The sequence below is a fragment of the Leiobunum rupestre genome, chromosome 4 (assembly GCF_980474605.1).
Source record: "Leiobunum rupestre chromosome 4, qqLeiRupe1.1.hap1, whole genome shotgun sequence".
Taxonomy (NCBI): Eukaryota; Metazoa; Arthropoda; class Arachnida; order Opiliones; family Sclerosomatidae; genus Leiobunum; species Leiobunum rupestre.
In genome coordinates, this window is record NC_143387.1 from 46,495,038 (window position 1) to 46,518,580 (window position 23,543).

At 39.6% G+C, this 23,543-nt stretch overlaps 1 protein-coding gene across 2 annotated transcripts; it reads left to right on the plus strand.

Annotated features, from left to right (window-relative positions):
* The first annotated feature begins 60 nt into the window (after positions 1-60).
* Positions 61-23,214, plus strand: LOC149947998 (choline/ethanolamine transporter flvcr2a-like). 2 transcript variants are annotated; one of them, XM_090172543.1, is made up of 12 exons: positions 61-212; positions 14,709-14,932; positions 15,027-15,338; positions 17,290-17,468; positions 17,851-17,992; positions 20,058-20,192; positions 20,298-20,365; positions 20,596-20,699; positions 20,763-20,873; positions 20,932-21,037; positions 21,104-21,215; positions 22,082-23,214. In XM_090172543.1, exons 2-12 carry the CDS (start codon positions 14,827-14,829, stop codon positions 22,192-22,194), a joined length of 1,488 nt encoding a protein of 495 aa, XP_090028669.1. In that variant the 5' UTR covers positions 61-212; positions 14,709-14,826; the 3' UTR covers positions 22,195-23,214. The 2 variants fall into 2 exon arrangements, with proteins under 2 accessions (XP_090028669.1, XP_090028668.1); XM_090172542.1 differs by lacking the exon at positions 61-212 and adding an exon at positions 13,419-13,690.
* The last annotated feature ends 329 nt before the right edge of the window (positions 23,215-23,543 follow it).

The following is a 23,543-nucleotide window of genomic DNA, read 5'->3' on the forward strand; positions in this document are numbered from 1 at the left end:
ATCGAGCCGTGCCGGGTTTGCGAAGTCGGGTGACCGAAGGACGACGACAGGCTGGGCTGCAGTTGAGATGAGAGGCTACTGCTGAGATTCAAAACATGGGTTCCTCGCCGAAACCAGTTTATTTATCAAGCCGGCACGAGCCACGCGGCTCATCTTCCAGCGTCCTCCTCTTCCGAATCCGATTCAGCGGCCCGAGCTTCCCAGCCATTCTGGTAAGAGATACGTCTTTTCAAACCGACCGCTCTTCGCGCTGATAAACTCGGAAATTTTCGCGGTAGGCGAGACTTTGCCGCTTTGAATCCGTACGCCTATCGCGGATATGTCGCGCGTATAGCCGAGCTTTAAGTCTATGTTCGTCGGCCCGAGGGAAACGACGGACCAGAGCGTGTCTAGAGACCAAAGAACCCTGAAACGAATTTGTCGTAAGCGCCGTTTCATTGTCACGCGTTCTAGTTCTGGGTTAGTGGAACTGGGTCCTTTTTAAGAGGATAGCGTTACCCCGTTCGTTTTAGATCGGCTCAGTCTCGCTTGTTTCAGTCAGCATTTCCTTTTTCGGAAACATGTACCGTGAGACCGCCGTATTTTGGTCGCCGTCAAAAAGCGAAACCCTCCACCTTAAAAAGACGAATTTCACAATATATTTAGTCATCTAGAGAGCTCTTTAATCCCGTAATTGGACTCGTAGCTAATAAAATAAATAGTACCTATTCGCAAAATGTCATTAAAATAGTTCCAACTCTTTTCTTAATATAATAGTAATATAATTAATTATAGTTCTAAGATTGAGAGGTTGAATTTTTAATGTTGTTTTTCTCAATTGCAACCACCATTAAAAGTAGCGCGAAATATAAGAGTACAAGTTTGGGTAGACGAAAAAGTGTACGTGTAGTAAGCATTTTTTACGGCTTCCGCTAGTAACAAACAAAAAATAAGGTATATCGAAAATAACGTGTTGGGGATTGAACCGCGATACAACGAATCAGGTAAACGGAGCTGGCGAAAGTCCATAGATTTCTCTTGAAAATGTCTCTACATTTAAAAACGTGTATTTCAATATTTGAATATATTTGGAATATATTTCAATAAGACGAACTTACGAAACCCCTCAGAAAAAAAGATTTAATACACTCGCTTGATAAGTTAACGGATAGGAAAGCCCGCACGAACTTGTAGGAGTATAGAGGTAGCTTTATTCCGTACAATCTAACACTCAGCTAGCTGCACGGCCAAAGTTGGACTCGCGCTCATCTCAAAAATTTTACACAAACGTTTAAGTGCTCGTCTCAGGCTCAATTTAAGGAAAAATATTGTACAGGCTCAGCTCAGACTCAGTTAAAACGACAGTGATTGAAGCAGCTCGTCCCGGAGTCGTGTTAAGCTTTATTTTTCATGTGGACTCACCTCGGTCTCATTTGTTTTTAAGTTTTTTCCTCGACTCGTCTGGAGCTCAATTTTCTTAAGTTAACGAATATGGGCTAGTCTCAGGCTCTTCTTACCTAAACAATTCGTTTTGAACTCGTCTCAGACTAGGCTCGGAATAAATATTAGGGGGCTCACTCGTTTTGAGTCCTCGACACAAGAAATTTTGCTCAACTTTTTTATTTAAAACAAACTTTTATTATAGCTCAGTACAAAAAAATATTATGACTCCGTACAAAATAAATGGCTGCATGCTATACATATAAGAATTTATGCTTTTTAACACGCATCCTCCAATTTTAAAATATAATTTTTTTTAAACACTAAGTATTATTTGCTTAACCCCGAATACATCATCCAAAAATAGCAATTGAAAACGGTATGAATCAGTTCACACGACAATGAAATATTGAAAATGTAAGCTTTAAGCCATTAACTTGTGTCCTACGGCATTTTAACCATTTCTATAGTATCGTCCATTCGCTTTTTGTTTTCCCTTCGTGTACCCTGGTTTATCTCGTAAATACATTATCCGATCGTATCAAAACTGCCCCGTCTGGGCCATCTAACCCTCTACCTCCAAATTGAGACTAACTAAACATACTTAATGCTTTATAACATAAAATAACATCTGCCGCTAACATCATAAGGTTAAATTTTTTAAACTACTGTTGTAGTTTGTTCAGAAAAATAAATGTACTTACCAAATACAGGCCTAAGCTGCCAATTAGGTGTTAAAAACGGCAGCAGCGAAATCAAACAAAATGGGCATTTATAAACGACCTTTTCAAAAAATAAACGTGAATTACGTGGGTGCAAAGGTCGTATGACTCGCATCATTCAATTTAACAACCAATAGAATTGGGTTCAGTAAATTATTTTTAGGAGTGGACCGTTTGATTTGTGACGCGAAGTAATCCATAAGCAGTCTCCAGTTCGTGCTTATTCAATTGGGCTCGTCTCGGGATCGTATCATTAAGAACTCTAACGATAGGTCTATACTCGGGCTCATTTTTCAACTAATTTTGCGACTCGGACTCAGTCTGTCTCAAAACCATTAAGGCCGGGTCTCGTCTCAGCTCGTAAATTAGGCAATATATTTCTTGGTCTCGGCTCGTACTTAAAATGGTTTAGGTTTTTTCGAATGGTCTCAGCCGAGGCTCGTGATTTAATGAAATTTAGAAGGAAGTCATCTCGTGCTTAAAATTAACTCGAATATTTAAGGTGACTCGGTCTCAAACTCGCAAATTGGCTCAAAATTGAGACGAGCCCGTGCAGCTATGACAGCAAGAGGAGCCGGGTTCGAACCCAGATTAAGGGGACTACCTGAATCCTCGGGGCTAGTCCTTCCACGTTGAGTTTGCAAGTTCTCTTACTACTGGTTTTCCTTCCATAAAAATTGGTTGAGGTTAACAGTGTAGGGGAGCTGTTGGTTCGCGAAGCTTGCCATCACCCTAATACACAGCCTCCTGAATTAATGGCATTAAAAGTCGGTATATAGATGACTTGGGTTTTAGTCTAGCTGATTATTCTTATTTATTTGTAATGCCAGATCCAATAAATGGAAATTATTTCTGTGATAAAAATATTTATCGGGAATGGATAGTTTTTTGTTTTTTTTTTTAAATAGAGCTAATACCCAAGGCGCCACCTTGGACCACATAAGCAATGTTGCTTGTGCGTGATCAAGTAACAGGTGGCCGGGTTACAATGCGTAGGAGGGTGGTGGCAAGCCCTTCATTCCACGCGAGCCAACAGCTCCCTACACTAACTATTACCGTTAACCTCAGCAAGTTTTTATGGGAAGGGGAAACCGAAGATCTCGGTGGAAAACCCCTTTTAACCAGTGGGGAGAGAACTTACAAACTCTACGTAGAAGGAGTGGTTCCGGATTTCCACCCAGTGCCACTAGCTGGGATCGAACCTGGCTCCTCTTGCTGCGAGGCTAAAGCGTTAACCACTCAGCCACCCCATCTAAACTATAACCTTAACTGCAAACCAAGAGCAGACGAGCCGTGCAGCTATGTCACGCAGCTACAAGAAAACCAATCAGAAAGACAAAACAATGTAAAATGAAGCTACAGGTTTTTAAATTTAAGGGTATTTTCGTTGGCTAGACTTCAGGACACCAATGGCGTAAAAATAGTGTGGATGACCTAACTGTAAATTGAGTTCGTTTCGCGGTCGGCCAAAATTAGAAGTCCATTAGGCGAATGATCCTCCCCACGACTTCAATTTTTTCCGAAACATTAGTCCAGCCACCGAAGTGAATGTAGGTGAAAAGGCGTAATTCGGGAATTCGCTATCACAATGCCTTATCGGCGCGCGCTTGAAACCGTCAATTTCGAGCGGCTCTTCGCTATGATTTGCAATTCAGATGCCGAGGAGACACACTCGAGATAAGAAAAGGCTAACCAACGAAGTTTTCGTTCTCGCTCTCGCGCGTCGATACGATACGCGTCAACCGGAGAATCGTGGAACGCGGCCTGTTGGCACGAACAAAACACGGCCATTCTTCGTTTTCTATACAAAGAACCTTCTCATTAAGCCTAACAGATTAGATAAACACTCCCCGTTAAAGTTTCAAGCGCGTTACCGACTTTTTTCGTCGTCTCAGTAAACGTTGGCCGCTAAATAAACTACGGATGTAGGTCAATGACCAACTCGAATTATAAGTGGGATAAAGATGGAATAATTCTCTGAGGGGCTCTTTAATTACTCCGAAGAGTGTCTGGGTGGGCCCCCGTTATAATGAGAGAGAGATAAACAAAAACTGAAGCTCCAAACGAGGGGAGTCAGGCGCGTAGGAACGTTTTGGATTAAGGGGGGTACAGCTTGGATAGAGTAGTGTCAGTGTCCTATAGAGAACGCGCCTAAAATGGCGGCCATGGCCAAAGCTACGAGGTGATACTACTCTATGCTAAAATTGGCGCCCCCCTCATCGGCAGGCTTTTTGCGCCCCTTTCAATTTCAAGGGGGGGGGGTTACCTCTGTTTATGAAACCAATAATATTGTTCCTTTTTTATCCAATAAAACTTTTATTACTCGTATAACCGTAAAATACACTTTCAACCTAAATCCGAAATTGATATTTCGATTTAAAATTTCACAATAGGTCTTTCCATGCAAAGTGCTTATTCCGTGTTATTGATTTTTCTACGTCATTCGTTGTAGTCGGATTCTGAAGCCCGCGTGAGTATCGCGCGTGCCGAGAAAATACAGTTACGTGAAGGTAGGAAAAATATTTTCATACTTTGACATTTATAGTTTCAATTTAAAGGGTTTGGGTTTCGAACTGGACAGAGGCTGGGGTCCCTTTAAAATGTGAATGCCGGGTTAAGTTACTAGAGAGGTCACTGGGTGTAGTTCAGCAACGTTAATAAGGACCCCGCAGAACCTCGAAGCACGGGTGGCCCCACGAATAATCAGATAAAATGAATAAAACAAATATATAAAATGTTGCTCTTACGTCACAAGACACAGCTTTATTAGTATATTCTTCGCGCACGCGCTAGAAAAACCTATATTCTTCTGGAGAGTGTAGCGCGCGCTCGTAGACATAATAACAAAAAGGCCATGCAACTTTATATAAAGACAGTGGCGCACCCAGAATTTTGTCGGGGGGGGGGGAGATGAGTCCCAAAACATTTTTAGGTAATGATAAGCAAAAAACGTTTTTATGAAGGCTTCGGTCATGCTTATTTTCTTCTTCTTGCTGGTGGGGCCATGACCCCCCCTCCCCCTGGTGCGCCACTGTATAAAGATCCTCGTGATCCAAAGTAGCCCAAAACGAGTTTAACGTGCGGACCTTGGAGAGCTTAGTTACGCCTTTGGTGCGGTTGCCATTGGAACGTCCAATTAAATCTCTAATTGTTAAGAACACCTTAATTATCTTAGAAGTACTATTGCTCAATTGAAAATCCGATCTTGGTTCTATTCCCGTGTCACCCTGTTTTCTCGGAAGCCGCCTCTGGTAGGTAGACTAACGACCTACTAATGTTGTGTTAAGGATAATACCCATTATATACAGTATACGGTTGTAGAGGTAATTTACGTTATACTATTAAATTTGGAAACTCCCTGAAGATTCATCGATGATCGGCGGAATCCCGAATCGCGATTGTCAGCTTTTGTCAATAATACCGATAATGATCCTAATATAGGTTCGAGACGACTTCATTGAAATTCGAACGTCCAGTATTAATTCGTTTAGCTTCCTAAACGTCATCCCGATATGAGTCAGTCGCTTAATTCTCCACACGGAGAAAGAGCCGTACGCGCATTTAAGCGTCGCGTGGCCATCTAGATGGCGCTACTCTCCTTTGAGACTAATTCGCCTCGAAACCGTTGGCTTAATTTCCCCATAGACGTCATCTAACTTAGCCAAATTTACGAAAGGGGTTTTCAAGAAAATGTACGCTATTAGCTTCGACTCATTAAATACTCAGTTCCAAGGCTCAACGTTTTCGGGCCATATTCGTACGTCCGAGCATCGCGGCTTCGACATCGGACTCGTGGACCAACTCGTCGATAATTGGCTTTCCGCCACGTTTGAAGAGATTTAAAGCCACCCAAACCCTCCTTAAATTGGGCGGAGCGTCGGCCTTAGGTAAACCCGACAACAACGCTTTTCTAGCAGCTCCTTAAGGTTTAATCACTGTCAAAGAGTTTGGCCTCGACTAATTTTATTTTTGGCGCAGCAGGCGTTCGCGAAAATATCGGTTCTTGGAACTTTAGGCGAGGTATTAATTAAGGGGAGAGTGTTGATCTTTAATCATTAGACGCTTTTGGACCGCTCCGCTTAGAGTTTAAAATTCCGAAATTTATTAACGCGCGAGATATTTTTCACTTGAACCTTTCGACGGGCCTAATTTCGGTGATTAACCTTCGACAAAATACCGAGAAAAAACCGCTCTAATTAGCATTTAATTAAATAAGTTAATATTATTTTCACTAATTACGTAGACTATATATAAGGCGGACTACGCTATTTTTAAATTATCGAGTCGTTTGAAAGATATATCGGAAATCATATCGGTACATAATCGAAGTGACCGATATTTTAAAATGCAGATTTTAAATCGTAAATTTTGTCTTCACTGTCGACGTTCGTTTCCGTGACTCGCGATAAGTTATTCGAAAGAAGAGAATTATTTCGTTTCTTCATAAATCACGACAGTTGGTCTCATTTCAATATAAATTGCATAAATCGTATTAGAATACCAAATATCGGAGAAGGGAAATTTTGAACTGGATATTCCATAGAAAAGACTTTAGTATAAGCTAAGTTTCTTTATAGTACGGGGAATGGACGCGCTTGTTCTATTATAGAACAATTTAGATTTCCACTACACCGTTAAAACCAAGGATATAATATATATATACAAAAAACTATTTACATTTAATTTTTGGATTTTGTTGTTAGATAAAGCGATGAAACTGGAATCGAGGGGCAGATCACTTTGTTACGCTCGTTCTTTTAAAAATGTTGTATAATTTTATTTCTAAGCTCGTTCTTTTGACGGGACTAATAAGTTGGTTTGTTTAATCATTTTTAATCTTTGTGCAGCTAAAGCTACAGATTTAATCTTAATCTAATCTAATCATGATTTAATCATACGAGGGTGTCCTAATAGTCATTGGAGTGAGCTGTCCCTCGTGTAGAATTGACTATAGACTGAAGTAAAATTTTATTGTAAAATATTATATTTATTTACTATCGTGAAACTACTAAAACACTAAAACGCGACAAAGTATGAAAACCCATTTACTCGTGATTAAGAGAGTCAAAGGAAAGGAAATTGCGGAGATATTTCACGAAACGCGGACGTGAATGTCCGCTTAGTAAGGATACTGTTCTCCATAGTGGCTTGTCTCGCTGTTATTCTTCGTCGGCGAAGCCTTTAAATTAGGACAAAGCGAGCTTTTTAACCTTACTTTCATTAAGCGGAAGAACAATATTCGGCTCATTTGGGCCGCCTTGACTTTTTTTCCGCGATGACCCGTTTTTTTTCTTTTCCGTAGAAAGACACTCTTTAAGTACCCCATCCTTTAAATACGGTGAATTCGTTCTCAACAAAGAGCATTTTATACTCTTCTCTATTTTTTTTCCCGCGACAAGTACCCGCGCTAGGGCCCATTAAAGGGCTCTCCCTCCGAGATATCTTCGGGTAATTTTTCGCTTTAAAGATTTCCGCCTCGCCGAATATAACCCGCTGGAGTGCGATGTAACCATGGTGACGGGGCCGATTCTCTCCGTAATCGTAAAAGGTTCTTCCCGATGCTCGCTCAAATTTAGTGACACGTTCTTCGTCACTATACCTCCGTACCATTCTAGCGTTCTTGTAGACGCTAAACTATCCGAATATAACGGCGGAAATAATGGATAGCATCTATGCACCCGGAATTTTACTAACGCGTTAACGTCCTCGAATTCGAAATATTCGCTGTTACATTTGAAAAGGTTTACCGATTCTTAGCGGGCCTGAGAGGCCGTAATGGCTGGCCAGATCCGTGGCGACAAAGGGGTCAGCCACGCGCGAATGATTGAAAGGCCGCGATTTCCTAAACGGCGTTCTGGCTGCCGTTCTTTCTATTCCATTTGTTCTCAAACACGCGCGTACACTCTCACATTGTTTTATTGACGAACATACTTTTTTGTTCTCGTGAATAGTCGAGGAGTTTCGATTTTTAAGAAAGGGGCTCCTGTCCATTTGAAACTATTGGAATTTATTAGTGGTAATTTGGGTGTCTTAGATGTATGTGTCGTATCGTACTTGCTATCTTGAATATGTTAGAGGAATTCTGACTATCTTTGAGGGGTGTGGAGTATCTTGGAAGTATGTGACGGATTAACCAATAGGCTGAGCAGGTTGACAAACGGCATAGCCAGAAATTCGTCAAGGGGAGGTCGAAGGATGTGAATGTTAAGAGGGGCGTCGAGAAGGGGGTGGAAATTTAGTACAGTCAAAGGCAGGCCCAAGGGGATCTGGAGCCGGAAACCCCCCATTGTCTACGCCACTGAGGCTGACGCTTATGGGTAATGGAGCTCGCAACGAGACTGAGGGAGCAAGGTCAGAGTTTGCAAGTTCTCTTCCCACTGGTTAGAGCGTATTTCCCCCTAGCTTTTAGTTATTCCCCTTTACAAAAAACTTGTAGAGGTTAACTGTAATAGCTAGTGTAGGGTTGGCTAGCGTGGCTTGCAGGGCTTGCCACCACCCTCCTACGCATTGTAACCCGGCCACCTGTTTAAGGCATTAAAAGTTTCAAGATGACTTGGGCATTAGCCTAGCTGATTATTATTATATTAGAAGTACGATCGAGTTAGTTAGTCTTAGAATGCTCGCCTGAAAAAGAGCTATCACACGATGCATCAAGTCGCTTCCTTAAATCAACCCAAAATTGTGGTCTGTTTTCTTCTTGGCTTCTTGGAGTTGGCCTGTACTCCAATTTCGCGGAATACGAAAAGATTACTACTGCTAGTAAGATTACACGAAGTACGCGGACTACTCAGAGATTACGTATACTCTTTATAGAACGGATTACGCAGAATGATCAGCCCCTTCAACTGCGCCTTGATTTGCCAAATGAGATAAATTAGTGAACGTATCCCTGCCACAACCTGCTTAAAATGATAGAAATTAGCTATTGCCTTTTCCGAATACTGTCGCGATTATTGTATGGACACCCAATGGCTGGTTGCGGTAAAATGGAAAGCGTTTTCTTGGAGGAATGGGAATCGATCGTAAAATGTAACATTTAACTCTTCAGAATGGAACTATAATCGGTTTCACCGAACCGAAACTAAATTTAATTGAGTCTTGTAACCACGATCTTACTTTTCAATCCGTTTGAAAATCAATCGCAAAGCCATTTAGATGCCAAAGATTTATACGTCCGAAGATCTCGGATGAGACTTCGAGAAACCTAATTAGAATCAGAAATAGTATAATGGCATATTGGAAATCAGTAATGAGCGCCATTGTCCTTTTGACCTTGGTGGGCCCTTTGCGAAAATGGACCATCGATTCTCAATTAAGTACCAGAAATAATGGCATTTTTTGGGTAATATGTCACCGTGAATTCCCCTCTCTACGGAGCCACGTTCTCCTTCTACGCGAAACTCTATTATGTAAAGTGACTTCGCGATTATTGTTTTCAGAAACTATTTTTCCAAAGTGACTAAACAAAACTTTACATACAGATTGAAAAGGTTCTCTTTGAGAAATTTCGGGAATACCCGGAGGGATTTTCGTTTGCGAGGGGAGGAGAGAGAGCTCCTCCTAGATGGTATATTTCGACGGTCTGCCTTTTTCTCTTAATCTAGATAAAGCCGCGACGTCGCGAAACGAAAAAAGTGAAATATTTCTTCGACTCTTTTTTTGACATTCCGCGTAACGTTATAGCCTCTCTCCTTTTTTACGGCGTATCCCGCGATAGACTTCTGGCCTTTCTCAGTTTCGATTTAGAGGCCCCATATAGCTATTCCTTATCTTTGTCTCTCCGTTTTTCTTTGACCAAAGAGCGAAAATATCTTGACAGTTTCGGTTTCGTTTTAGTTGAGATTCTTATCAAAAATATTCCATTAAAATAATGTTGGACGTTCCCAGTTGTCTCTATATAACATTGACAAAAATAATGGCGATTTGGCACTATCGTAAATGCATCACTATATTAACTATGATAAGTTTTAAGTTTAGAGTGGAAGACATTCGTAAATTAAGAGAAAACGGTAGATTAACGTTAGTATCAAAGAGTTTCGCTACGTTTTGAAACTTTGTTAGGGCCTGTAATCGGTGTAAATGGTTAGCATTTTCCGAAATATCTTTCCATCACGTCTATCTTTCATCAAAACATTTATATGTGGAAAAATAGCAATTTGGGTGCGGCAGATTGGTTTAAAGAGCTTTGGATTTTCGATTATATTTGTCCAAATATATCTAATCGCTAAACACCCATCACTTAATATACTCGCTACGTAAATATTGATTGAAATTGTTCTGGTTTATCGCCAATAAACGAGTGGTATAAATTATGAACACGGTTGAAGAGTTAAAAAAGACCAACAACGTTTGGGGAAACTAAAATATATTTATTTATGAAATTAAACCAATTAAGACTGTCTTAACTTATACCTTCGCCTTGATGGCCTATCGGCCGAAGTACCGCGTATCGGTTCAATTTCATAAATAAATATATTTTAGTTTCCCCAAACGTTGTCGGTCTTTTTTACCTTTTCAACCGTGGTCATTGTTACCTTTAGACCAACGGTGGCTCTCGTTTTCTTGGTATAAATTAAGCAAGTCAAAATAATTTTAGAATTTAATTGCCCCGGTTTAAATTAATATAATTGTTAAGTTATTAAAAGACAGATACAACATTTAAGTGAAAAAATAATATACCTAATTATTAATCGAATGCTTTTGGATTGTGGTCCTTCTTAAGCAGATATTCTTTAACACTAGCGTAAAAGAATTTCGACTGAAGAAGGATATTTGTCTTTTAATAACAGTTCCATTCAGATCCGAAATATAAAATTTAAATGCCTCCGTCAAATATTCCCATCAAAACACTTTATATATACCACTTCCGCTGACGTACCCAAAAAGCGTGACGTGAATTTCGTGCGCGCGATTAAGTCTCAAATCTTTCGAAATTTTCCAAATATCTCCTATAAATACGTCTGTTCGAAATACGCCGGGCATTTGGTTGGTAAGTTATTCCTGGTCGGCAACGCGTCTTGGAAGTTGTCCTTGAAAAAATAAATAACATTCCCATTGAATATTTTACGGGACATTAACTGTTTGACGTGGACAAATCGAGCCTCGGACAAATTTAATGAAGTGACACCGAGGCACGAAGAAATGGTGAGTCCACCGTCGTGGGTACGAGGCAATTTTTCGTCTCGTACTCTTGGCAAGGACCCCGTAACAGAATCACTCTCCGCGCTGGCAAGAAATGTTTATTCTGCAAATCCACTTTTTCCCGAATACCCCCAATTTTCATTCGAGGGATAAAAATATAAATGAATCTTTCCATCTCGCTCATCCACCCCCGCCACCAGCGACTTCCGACGAGGGACGTTATGACGAGCTAGATGACACTATTTTGGGATCAAAAAGGAACGAAACCACGGACGTTTTCTACATTGACGCTCCACCCTCCCCCGCTCTAGCCTATCCCATTTTTTAAACGCGTATGATTCTACATTGGCGACCCTCTCATCATTTCTGATACGCGTACGATCCCTGTTGCCTTCCAACTACCGAATTCTTCATGCAAAATAACGGCTTCCCGGGTATTTTTAGTCATAATGATAGACTTTATAAGCGATAGTTTCTCGTCAGTATTTTAGATACCGGATTGCTAAGGTTAAGCGGACATAGTTTCCTCCTCACTCGAGTCAGGTCCTATTGGCACGGAACGGTTGGTTCTTAACTTTCAGAGCGCCAGCAACTCTACGTCGTAGTAGATTGATCGAAGTTGGACGTTCCCTAACCGGAGCCAAAAGAGCTTAGGTGGACGTTGCAACAGGTTTGTAGTACAACGACGAGGTTGCGGATGCCCTCCCTGGTCAAGTTCACGATTTCGAAACTTTAAAACCATCTAGGAGACAGTGTGCCGGGAATTGCTTATTCATTTAACGCTTTCGCGACACTGCGAACACCGCGTTTCGATATTAAGTGTCGCTTTTTATTGGAGTTAAAACGGCTCGTTTCGCCTGATCAGTTTCGTTATTTTGGCTTTCGAAACTCCAGAAAGGCGCCCTCGTTCGTGGATTCTGTGAGTACCAGTAATATTGCGATCCAATTAGTCGGATCGATGTTAGAGTGACTTATGTTACAAATTACCATTTGTTATTGTTTACTTCGCTTTCACCGCCCACCTCGAATTCCATTCGTTTGATGATTGTTATTGATGATTAGCATTATCACCACATCAGTCTTTCAAAGTAGGCCTACAAACGCCTAAATCACTAGGATTTTTGTATTTGGTTCGAAAAGATTTAGCAATATGCAAGGCAGTTCATTTCTGTAAGTTGTCTTTAATATATTTAAAATCCAGTTCTAAAGTAACTAAAATAACCCGTGTTTCATCGAGGTCTTTGTAGTTAAACGTTTAGTTTATATTTTTCGACATTTCCTTTGTTTTCTTTAAAGACTTTATTCTCGCTCCCCTAGAAGTGATTGTTGGTGGTCATTTTGGGGAATTCCTCCTACGTTCCTACAATAATTAGCCTTTTCAGTTTACATAGAGCCACGTAGTGGCAAATGCGAGAAGCTCATGAACTGCTGGATTTTCGTCTGCTAAGCAGACGATTTTTTAATAAAGCTAAACATATTCTCTATAAAATGGCAACTCTCAAATTTTGCCACCAAATAAAGTCTATAGAACATGCACGCGGGACGTCACGAAACATCGACACCACAATTGCTTCGCGCAGACAAACATTTGTCAAATGACCTCCTTGTGATAAAAGTAATAATAACTGCAGTAATTCAACTTAACTTCGCACTAATTCCTGGGTTTTTTTTGCTGAATGTAATCTACTTTAGCGCGTATGCGTCTTAAAAACCTTATTTTATTTCTAAAGCTTAAAAAATAAATAAACTGAATAGAAGTTCCACTATCCGAAATTTTGTAAGCGTGACAATTTGATTCTAAGATCGCGGTGATGTTCTACGTCAGTAGGCCCAATAAATGTCAACAAATTCAGATAAGAAAACGATGTTTTAATAAAAACAAATCACGGTACTTCAACAAAATATGATTTCGTGGCGGCGGCAAACTTTGGGACTATCGTTACTGTTGGTTTTTTTAAAGTTCACTGTTCAATATCTAAACATTGATAGGCAACGAAATATTTTCGTATGTGAAAGGAAATTCGATTTTTTGGGTTTAGAAAACAAGAACAAAATCTAATCTCGTCTCTAACATAACGTTCACCGTTAATTTATTGACCAAGATAATTTTCCGACGTTTGGCGACTTTGATAAGGTCTTCGAACTTTTGTTTACGCGATTAGGTCATAACCAATAACGCGATTGACCGCCGAAATTAACCGTCAAAAAATCGGTGATAGACCTACGCGAAGATAGCGTATTTCTCGGTAGAAAATGCAAACAATTTTCGCGATAAGAAATATCAGCTTCTTTGAATAAATTTACGGATTTGACTGTTCGTCAGTTGTTCCGTCAAAGAGCCAACCGAAGGACGTCGCGTATTCTATTAGTTGCGAATTTAGGCACCCCTTCGATAAGCTGACAATGAGGTAAGATTAACGCTACTAAATTGACATTTTTACCACAAATTATCTGATATTGGAAGCGTATCTCGAGGGGAGGAAATGGCTGGCAACGCGATTTCGAATCATCCGTGGATAATGCGTCAATTTCGTCGCGTAGTGCAATCACTGCAGACGCGAGTTTAATTCTAAAAGCAAAATACAAATTTTTCCGTATTATTCCGCCTCTTTCCTATTATCAGAATGGTAAGATCTTAGTATTAGCGAAAATTAGGTTATATTATGTTACTATTTAAGCTTATACCGCTGATACAACGCGAGATACATTTTGGTTCAGTCTATACTTGTACACTGTAGCAATTAGAGGCGCGGATGCCGCTGGGACTCCCGGCGACGGAATCATTTGCTTCTGCTTTATAATTGAAAAGGGAAGTTGAAGAGTTTCTCTGAACTTCAAACCATTTTACGCGTGACGAGCGAAATTATATACATTTACATGCGTGTTAATTAAGACTCTAAGATAAGCGTGGAAATTACTTTAAATTGCCCAACTAATAATTTTCCACACTGTTGTTTTAACTTAGTGGTACGTTTTCTATAAGCAATAGAGTTAATACGTTAACCGTTTTATTAGAGAAGTGATTTTAAATCTATACCAGACACTAAATCTATAAAATGGAGTGTTTTTGCTATATTACCCATCAGTGAAATTAAAAGTTTGCCATTACCATTGCCTAAATACATTATTCCTTCCTTGTTCTAATATTGCGTGAAAGGAATTTTAAAATAGTCAGCCGCAATTAAACTTCGAAACCGGCAGTTTTTTATAGACTGCGTTTTAATTGAGAGGTGTTCGGTTTTTGGCCGCTCTTACATCGTTTCTATTGGCTGAGTAGTATCTGATCATTTTCAGAAAAAAATGTTAATAGGGTTGTAAAATTGAGAGGAAAACGTCGCCCGAGGCCTATGGAACCCGTAGTTAAGTGATCGAGCGCTTGAGCCTGACCTATTTTTCATTTTTGTCCCGTTTATTTTCGAAATGCAGCTCGCTAGACGTATCCAAACTGGAGAGCTTGCGCGGCAGTTCTGGTAGCCTGAATGGCCAGCAGACCAAGCACGATATCTCGACTGACAGTAAAGAAAACGGTTTTCAATTGAAGACGATGGACTACAGCGTAACGGATAAGGAATACCTGACGCCCACCCGCAAAGTAGAAGTGAAGAGTATATCGGCCACGCTAAAAACTGACAATGACTTCGACAAAGCCGGTAATTAGGGACGCCCTTGACGCGTTCGCTGTCAAATACAGCGCGTTGCGGGAGCGATCGGAATGGCGTTCGTCTAATTCCTTTTATCCGTTAGTGTCAAAGGGTGACGAGGTTGCCACTCCGGATTCCTCAAAGTTCGCGTCCAATGCCCGAGTCTCCAAATATCGTTTCGTCATCCTCTTCCTTTTCTGTCTATTCTCAATGTCCAATTCCTTTCAATGGATCGAATACTCCATCATCAACAACATTTTCTGCCATTATTACGACGTCTCGACGATGGCGGTCAACTGGACGTCGGTCATCTTCATGGTAGTCTACATTCCTCTCATCTTCCCCGCCAGTTGGTTATTGGACAAAAAAGGACTTAGATGCGTGGTGCTTATCGGATCCCTCGGAACATGCTTGGGTAAATAACCTTTCTGTTTACCTTTTAGAGCTTATTCTACTTCGAAGTAATTGAGTAACTGGAGGTCTTTGAAAAAATGTCGGGTAGAAATTTTCTATTTAATTTTTCATGGCTTTTAAGCCAATTCGTTATTTACGTATTAATGCATTGAACTCTTACTACTAAAGGGGCGACGAAGGGTCATTTCTTAATTTTTTTTTCCCGAATTGATTCGCGTATTGTTACAAAAGTGAGATTCTGCGAAACAACGTTATAACTCTGTTATTCCTCAAAAATGTCAACACGCCGACACCAGAAGTGTCTTTGCACCCAGTAATTCACAATATTGACGTCAATGTAGATTATTCACGTGCGATAAAAAAAACCGCGTCAATTGATTTATAACTGCTTTCTGTATTGGAAATAGGGAAGGCCAATTTAGTTCATGTAAACAAGATTCTCGGAAGAGACATCGAAGAATCTTTGCTCAAGATATCTAAAACTCATTTTAAAACAAAACTATTTTCAGTTCTATGCGCGTGTTTATAAGACCTTAAACGAAATTCGTTATATATTTGTACATATTTAAAATATTGTTTAAACTAGGCTATTATTTAAACTGAGTCCACCGAGATATATTCCCGTGTGATCGGGGAATTTCATTTCTAATAAGACCACTAGCTAAGCCTAGTTTTTAATAAAGTTTTAGATATATGCAAACATAAAGAAGTATTTGTTTTAATGTCATCTAGAAATTAGTGTTCTTAATTCGTAGCTTTTATTTTACCACTCCCAGATTCTTAGCATTATCGCAATAGGTGATTCTGAAATATAATACCGACAAATACATGTATAAAAGAGTAAATTCTTTGGGCGCGCGATCTGGATATATTAGTATATTGAAGCTCGCGCGATTTTGCACGCGCGTTGGAAAATTCAAAAAAAGGGCACGCTCAAATACTTAAACCATACAACAGAAAGTAAACAAATCATGCGACCTCCGATCTTTTTTTGGAATCACCAATACACTCTTTCATATCCTTAATTGTGAGAGCTGCCATTTTATTACAGATCTGATTTTAAATAGTGCATGCAAGGCCGATTCACGCGGTCAGGTGCACGCGACGTCTCGAGCTGATGAGCGCGTGCATGCGCCCTTGCTTGTACTATTTTAAATTAGGCCTGTAATGAAATCTCCAACTCCGTAAAAGAGTGTATAGACGCTAAAAGAAATTATTCGCTTAAAAAGGAAGGGATTTAAAATTAAAAACGCGTGAATCTCGATGACATCACGCATTTTTTCGTCGCACGTGTAATTATTTATTCTGATCATAAAATCGAATCACGCGGGCTCAGCTATATTTATCTTCATTTGTGTTAGCCAATAAGAATGTCCTTTCCGAACTAGCGCGCCCCAATTTATACAATGAACCGTTGAAGTTTTTCAAATCAATTTCTTTTAGATTAGAAAGAGCGCCTGAAAATAATTTTCGCACTTCTATCGGTTTCAAAAAAAAACTTTTGCATTATGAGATTGTTATTTTTGACAACTTAAACCTCTTCAATGCCACCTAGGAGCAACAAACACCAGGAGAAGGCGGCTAGCCTTTAAACACGCTATCGCAGTGTTGTGTACAAATTTTATTGGACGAGCCTTTACGCTGAACGTTTTACGGAAAGGGGGGGGACAATTTCCGAATTTCCCCTTCCGACGGCAGCAGGCGCTAAAGCGTCTAACCAATGAAAAGTGTACGCGAGAAAATGTACGACTTCTGACGGGTTGCGTTCTCCTTGTGGGGTGCTGTGTTTGTTGCTCCTAGATGAGACGGTGTCTTCCGCGTGGAATTACTGTGCTATACCATACCTTTATTCAAGCTCTCATTATACTGCAATTATCCTTATAAGATAAATAATTTTATTTCGGTATTGTTTTTCTTTTTTATGACAATATTCTCGATGACCTTTCTATCAGGATCATGGGTGAAATGCTTGAGTGTATCTCCCGACCGCTTCGTGGTGTCCATGGTCGGGCAGACAATCGTGGCCGTTTCTCAGATTTTTATATTGGGCATCCCTCCAAGGCTGGCCGCAGTCTGGTTCAGCGACAAAGAAGTATCGACGGCTTGCGCTCTCGGCGTTTTCGGGAATCAGGTAAACAAAATAACCCTTCGTCTCGTTCTCAAATAGGTTGACGGCCTATCTATCGCAAATTCCAGATTTATAGCTTAGAAATTGTTATCGTTCCAATTTAACCGTATAACGGGTTGTTACGCACTTCAAGAAACAAGACACTTGTGTAATAGATAAGACTTGTGGAATATTTAGAATTTACTTTGGAGGAATCTACCCTCTTAATCTTCCTTAAGGCTGGTTTTCACTAAGACTAAAACGGTACGACGGCGAGCTTCGACGCGTTAAAATTGTATTAGGCCTAACGGAGATTTTTTGCGTCAACGTTCACCGTTCTGGAGTTTTTGCCCAAGTGAAAACCAGCCTTTAAGATTTAATTGTTTATCTGGGGGCCTTATCGCAGGTCGGAATTGCTCTGGGGTTCCTACTTCCTCCTATTCTTGTGCCAAATATCGTCGATAAGGAAGAACTAAGCAAACACATCAGCATCTTATTCTACGGAGTGGCTGCATTCACGACGCTTCTTTTCGTACTCGTGCTCATCGGTAGGTGAAACATTCCTCGTCCCTACATACCGATAAAACTTGGCTAGCACTACACCCACTACATAATTAAGAATATTTAGGTAGGACCCCATTCTGTTGATAAAACTTGATGAACTGTATTTATGGAACGGACGCGTTTTACGTGATACGCTCCATTTTCGGATTTTACTTATAATGAAAGGTTTTCGGTGTTAAATTATTTCTTCAGACCGTTATGACCCTCTGTAATTGCGTGAGAAGACAAATTGCAGTTCCCAGACTTCCGGAAGTTTTCGATCCACACTATATCCGGGATTCTGTACACGAAATGTCAAATGTTGGCGGTGATAGTAGAATACACAGAATCGAATCTCTGGAGATTTTAGACGATGAGCTTCTTTTTCCTCTTTCGGAGAATATATCTCTCCGCAAATAACCTTCGGGTGGGCTCGCTATCGTACTCCGCTATTGGTTGGGCGGCTCGCGCGTTTTATCGATTGTGTACTTTTGGCATTTTCGATAACCCTTTTCCCACAAACCCACCGAAGCACGCCAAAACATCGTTTCTTTGCTAGATACATTTAGTTTAAATTTTACTTGGTAAATAGTTTAATGCATTGCCATTTACAAGGTCTTTAGGAAGAGCGTGAGGAGGTTAGATTACAAATATTTTTGAGGAAAATAACCATTTTAAACATTATAACCATTATACCCATTATCCATATTTAGATTAATTTGCCTATACAGTATAATCTCTTTTAAAATGTTTGATTCTCGCGTTTGCCATAAAACTTTAGTGTAGCCCATTACTGACAAGGAGACTACCCGATGTGTTTATCTCCAATTTTGTTCAAACTCGGGTGGTAAGTAGACCATGTAACTTGAAAATTCCTAAAAGGGTGGACAAGAATGGGCTTTCGTTTTGCCATGGCAACTAAAAATGCTTTTCACAACTTAAAAACTGATTACTCGTATTTACCCAATATATGTATATTTACACATATTTACCAAAATTGACCAGTTTTAGTCAGATCTGAATTATGTATCTAATTGATGAACCTTTTTTAATTTTTTTGAAGAATATAGTTAGGGGGGACCCTTAAAATCTTCGATTTCGATTTTTCCATGTTAATTTTCATAGAGAAAATCAGTTTTTAAGTTGTGAAAAACATTTTTGGTTGCCATGGCAAAACGAAAGCCCATTCTTGTCCATCCTTTTAGGGATTTTCAAGTTACATGAAGGTCTACTTACCACCCGAGTTTGAACCAAATCGTAGATAACCACCTCGGGTAGTCTCCTTGTGAGAGAAAGTAGCTCGTATAGATAAAAAATTCAAAGGTTCCGCGTTCTTCCATTTATAAAAAAAAGTTCGTAGGGTTTTTCTGTACCTTTCCACGGCTACGCAACTAGCGATACCAATCCTATCCTCATTTGCTTATTAGTACCGGGAAGTTTGATTTAAAGATCGCTTTAGAGAAAAATTTCTAATGGAACTAATTGCTTTTCCGCGATTCATGCCATCAATTGCAAGTTTTAATTGTGGCCGCCCGCGGCTTTCTATTTAAGTAGAATATTCCCGCTCTTCGGCATATAAAGCATTTTCTCGCGTTAATGGTGACGGTCCCGAGATAGAACGGGACATCAGCGAAGGCGTCTGACTGGTGGTATGGGTCGAAGCGGTTCGGTGATTTACTAGATGTCTTAAGGGAAATTCGATCCGCTGAACTTTCCAGTAACTGTCAATTTCAATGATAAGCCTAATAACCTTCCTCCCTCGCCTTTTCTTCTCTTTCGAGAATGGCTGCTCTAACGCGGCCCGGTCATTAGTTTTGACTTATCACGTCGAAAAAATCTGTTTTGTCGAAACTTTCTCCCATTAATTCAACAATCCGATACAACCCTGTAAAAATAAGCGGCGGCTCCGTATCGCGTCCAACCCGCTACTGTCCGGCCTGTAGTCAATAACCCAAAGACAGAACTCACCCTGATTTTTAGATAGATCGCGTTGATATCTAGCTTGACGCCTTTTTCATATACGCTTCATCGTGGCTGGGATTTTTCCGATATTTTTCTTGTTTCTGGCAGGATTTCGAGATAAGCCGGCACACCCGCCGAGCAGGGCCCAGGCCGTTCTCGAAAATGAGGTACAAGAAAAATACTTTCAATCAATCGCCAATCTGATGAAAAATATTAACTACGTCGTACTTCTCATTACATACGGTAATTTTCGAAAGCCACGTCCTCTCTTTATTTTGCTTCAACTATTCGTTTCTTTTCCCGGCCGCCGATTGTAGCAATTAATTAAATTAAATTTATTAATTGCAGGAATTAATGTCGGTGTGTTTTACGCCATTTCTACCTTGCTCAATCAAGTGGTCCTGGTCCATTTCCCGGTTAGTTAAACTCTAGGGGTAAGACAGTCTCAGATAATCTGTACACCGAGTTCGTGCATTTAGCACTGTTAAAGGTACATATTTTCAAGAGTTCGCGAGTTCCATTTAGCACTGTCAAAGGTACGGCAGTGTACACAGAGTTCGCAGAGTCCTACCCCTCGGTTAAACTCGCATTCGCACTACGATTTTGGAAGTTTGAGGAGGAATATGAACTTTTCTTTTCGTGCCAGGGTAAAGAAATTGAAGTCGGATGGATGGGTCTCATAATCGTGATATCGGGAATGGTCGGCTCCGTTGTGTGCGGATTTATTCTAGATAAAACGCATCGATACAAGTAAGCGATATTTATATTTTTCCATCATAGATCCCACGTAATTACAATTTATCTTAATTTCAGAGAGACAACTTTAGTGGTTTACATTCTGTCTTTAGGTGGAATGGTAGCCTTTACCGTAGCTCTTAGGCTATCGGGATTTTGGGTTGTCTTCTCGATGGCTTCTCTACTAGGGTACGTACGTGCGCTTTTAGGACGAATGTCGAAATGCTGAGGTGTTCTTTGATTTCAGATTCTTCATGACTGGTTATTTACCTCTTGGCTTCGAATTCGCAGCCGAGATTACTTACCCGGAGTCTGAAGGGACATCATCCGGATTGCTCAATGCATCGGCTCAGGTAACTTCCGAAAAGTTGTCTCGTGATATATCGAAGATACGTAATGATGACGATTTTCCGTTTCAGGTGTTTGGGATCCTGTTTACAATGGTCGGTACAATCATTACGGACGATCACGGCGATCTCGTCACAAATCTTGGACTGATTAGTACTTTAGTCGTTGGATCAATTCTTACGGGTAAGGGAGGACTTCGCTCGCTAGTATTTCCGAGGGGCAGGTCACTTCCAAGTTTAACGACGCACCCCTCAAAAGATTAAATCAGATTTAATCGTGATTATTTTGATTAAATTCAATTTAATCACGATTAAGTAGATTAAATCACGATTAATCATGATTAGAATGTTAAAATCTGATTAAATCACGATTAATCATGATTAGAATGTTAAAATCTGATTAAATCACGATTAATCATGATTAGAATGTTAAAATCTGATTAAATCACGATTAATCATGATTAGAATGTTAAAATCTGATTAAATCACGATTAATCATGATTAGAATGTTAAAATCTGATTAAATCACGATTAATCATGATTAAATCTGTTTAAAATGATTAAATCTGTTTAAAATGATTAAATCTGTTTAAAATGATTAAATCCTGATTAAAAAATTATATCGTGATAAGTATGATTAAATCGTACTTCAGTTTTGATTTTAATGATAAATTCTCGATTTGACCGATTATTTTGATTAAATCGTGATTAAAATGATCAAATCTAATTAAAATGATCAAATCTAATTAAAAAGATCAAATCTAATTAAAAAGATCAAATCTAATTAAAAAGATTAGATGATGATTAGAATTATTAAATATCGTTTAAATTATTAAATGCTGATTAAAAAGATAAGATGATGATTAGAATTATGAAATCTCGTTGAAATCGTGATTAGATTTATTAACCTTGATTACCCTGATTTAATCACGATTACCCTGATTTAATGATTTTACTATGATTAAGACGCACCCAAAATGGAAGTGACCTGCCCCTCGAGTACTTCAAATGGTTTGCGGGATATTTATTAATCTAACACTTTTGATTTAGCTTTTATCAAGTCCGATCTCAGGAGGCAGAACGCTGGGGCTCTTCATCCCAGAGATTCGTCGTCCGATCAGTTGATGGAGAAAGCCAACAACGCCATCGGTGACCTAGCGTAGGGCGACACGATTGGGTGGCACTTCGCCGCCTGGACGAACACCCGCGCTCATTAACTGTTACGAGACAGATGACTAATTTGTTTACAAGATTTCGAAGTTCGGTTTTTTGGAACTTCCTTTTTAGTTTATTTATTGTAGTTTATTAATTCCTTTTTAATTGCGATGAAGGGTTGTCTTTACCACCCAACGCGAAACCTTTTCACGTTATATAATACTCAAATTCTTGCGTTTTTTAAAGAAAAAATACCTTACTATATAAATCTAATGATAATTCTTCCAGTAATATTCTCCCAGTATTACGTCATCGTGCACGCGCGTTTATAGAGCCGCTGTGAAATCCCAGCCAAATGTATAGTAGATCCTTGCCCCTATAAACTTAGAGGTTTTAATATTACGAATTAAAGTTTTAAATAATTGGGAAAAGGGTTTTTCCTTTTTCAGCCCCCTTCCCCTCGTCTCGGTGTCACCTTTCTCGTTGTTAAAAGTCGTCACGAAAAGTTTGTCATTTTTGCTCAGAACAAAAAGCCAATGTGAAGAAAGATTAAAATTACGTCGACCCTCGTGGATCGTTCGAATGCCAAAATGTTAGGATAAATAATTTTCTAAAAGTTTGTAGATAAAAACGTTGTATATTTTGCTCAGTGGAGATTTAAACGATTTTATCGCGGTAGTATATCTATAGTTAAGTTCTCTATTTTTGCGAAACGAATCGCTGGGGAAGATAGATGGCGCTTTCGGAAATTGTATTTTCAATACGAAGAAGCTCTATTACTAATATGTAGACGCCATTTCGGTCTCCGGTATCAATTTTGCGCCCGATTCCACGTCGGGCGCCGAAATGCTACTTATAACACTTATTTTTGTATTACAAAATATGAATATTATCATAGGGCATTTAATATAATGATTGAAAAATTTTACCGATTGTTTGCTTAAGGCTAGTCTAAATTATACATCATTATAGATGCGAAAATAATGTATATAAACTCGTAATTAAATTTGGAACGTTGTGTATCTTAAGTTCTTACATTTTTCTCTACTTCGTTGCGTATGCGAGTGTCCTTCTATAATGAAGAACATGAACTGAAGAGATTTTAAGCTCTACATTCCCACACTTGGTTTTTAAAGTTTGTCCGTTACTTTCGTGATAGTTTATCGCCATCTATCGGAGGGTGGTACCAGAGAGGTTGGACATTTGACAAAATACCGTACAAAGGTTTTATTAAAAATCCACAAATCCAAAATCCAAAAGGCAAATGTCCGATCCCTCGTACCAGAGTCTCATGCTAAACATCCATTCTTGGTTTTAAGTATCTTTCACACTATACAATTTTGTCAGTGCCAAATAA

Coding starts and splice junctions, on each gene's coding strand:
- LOC149947998 (XM_090172542.1), top strand. Junction 17,993..20,057: donor TTTCGTACTCGTGCTCATCG/GTAGGTGAAACA, acceptor TGTTTCTGGCAG/GATTTCGAGATAAGCCGGCA. Junction 20,700..20,762: donor GATAAAACGCATCGATACAA/GTAAGCGATATT, acceptor TCTTAATTTCAG/AGAGACAACTTTAGTGGTTT.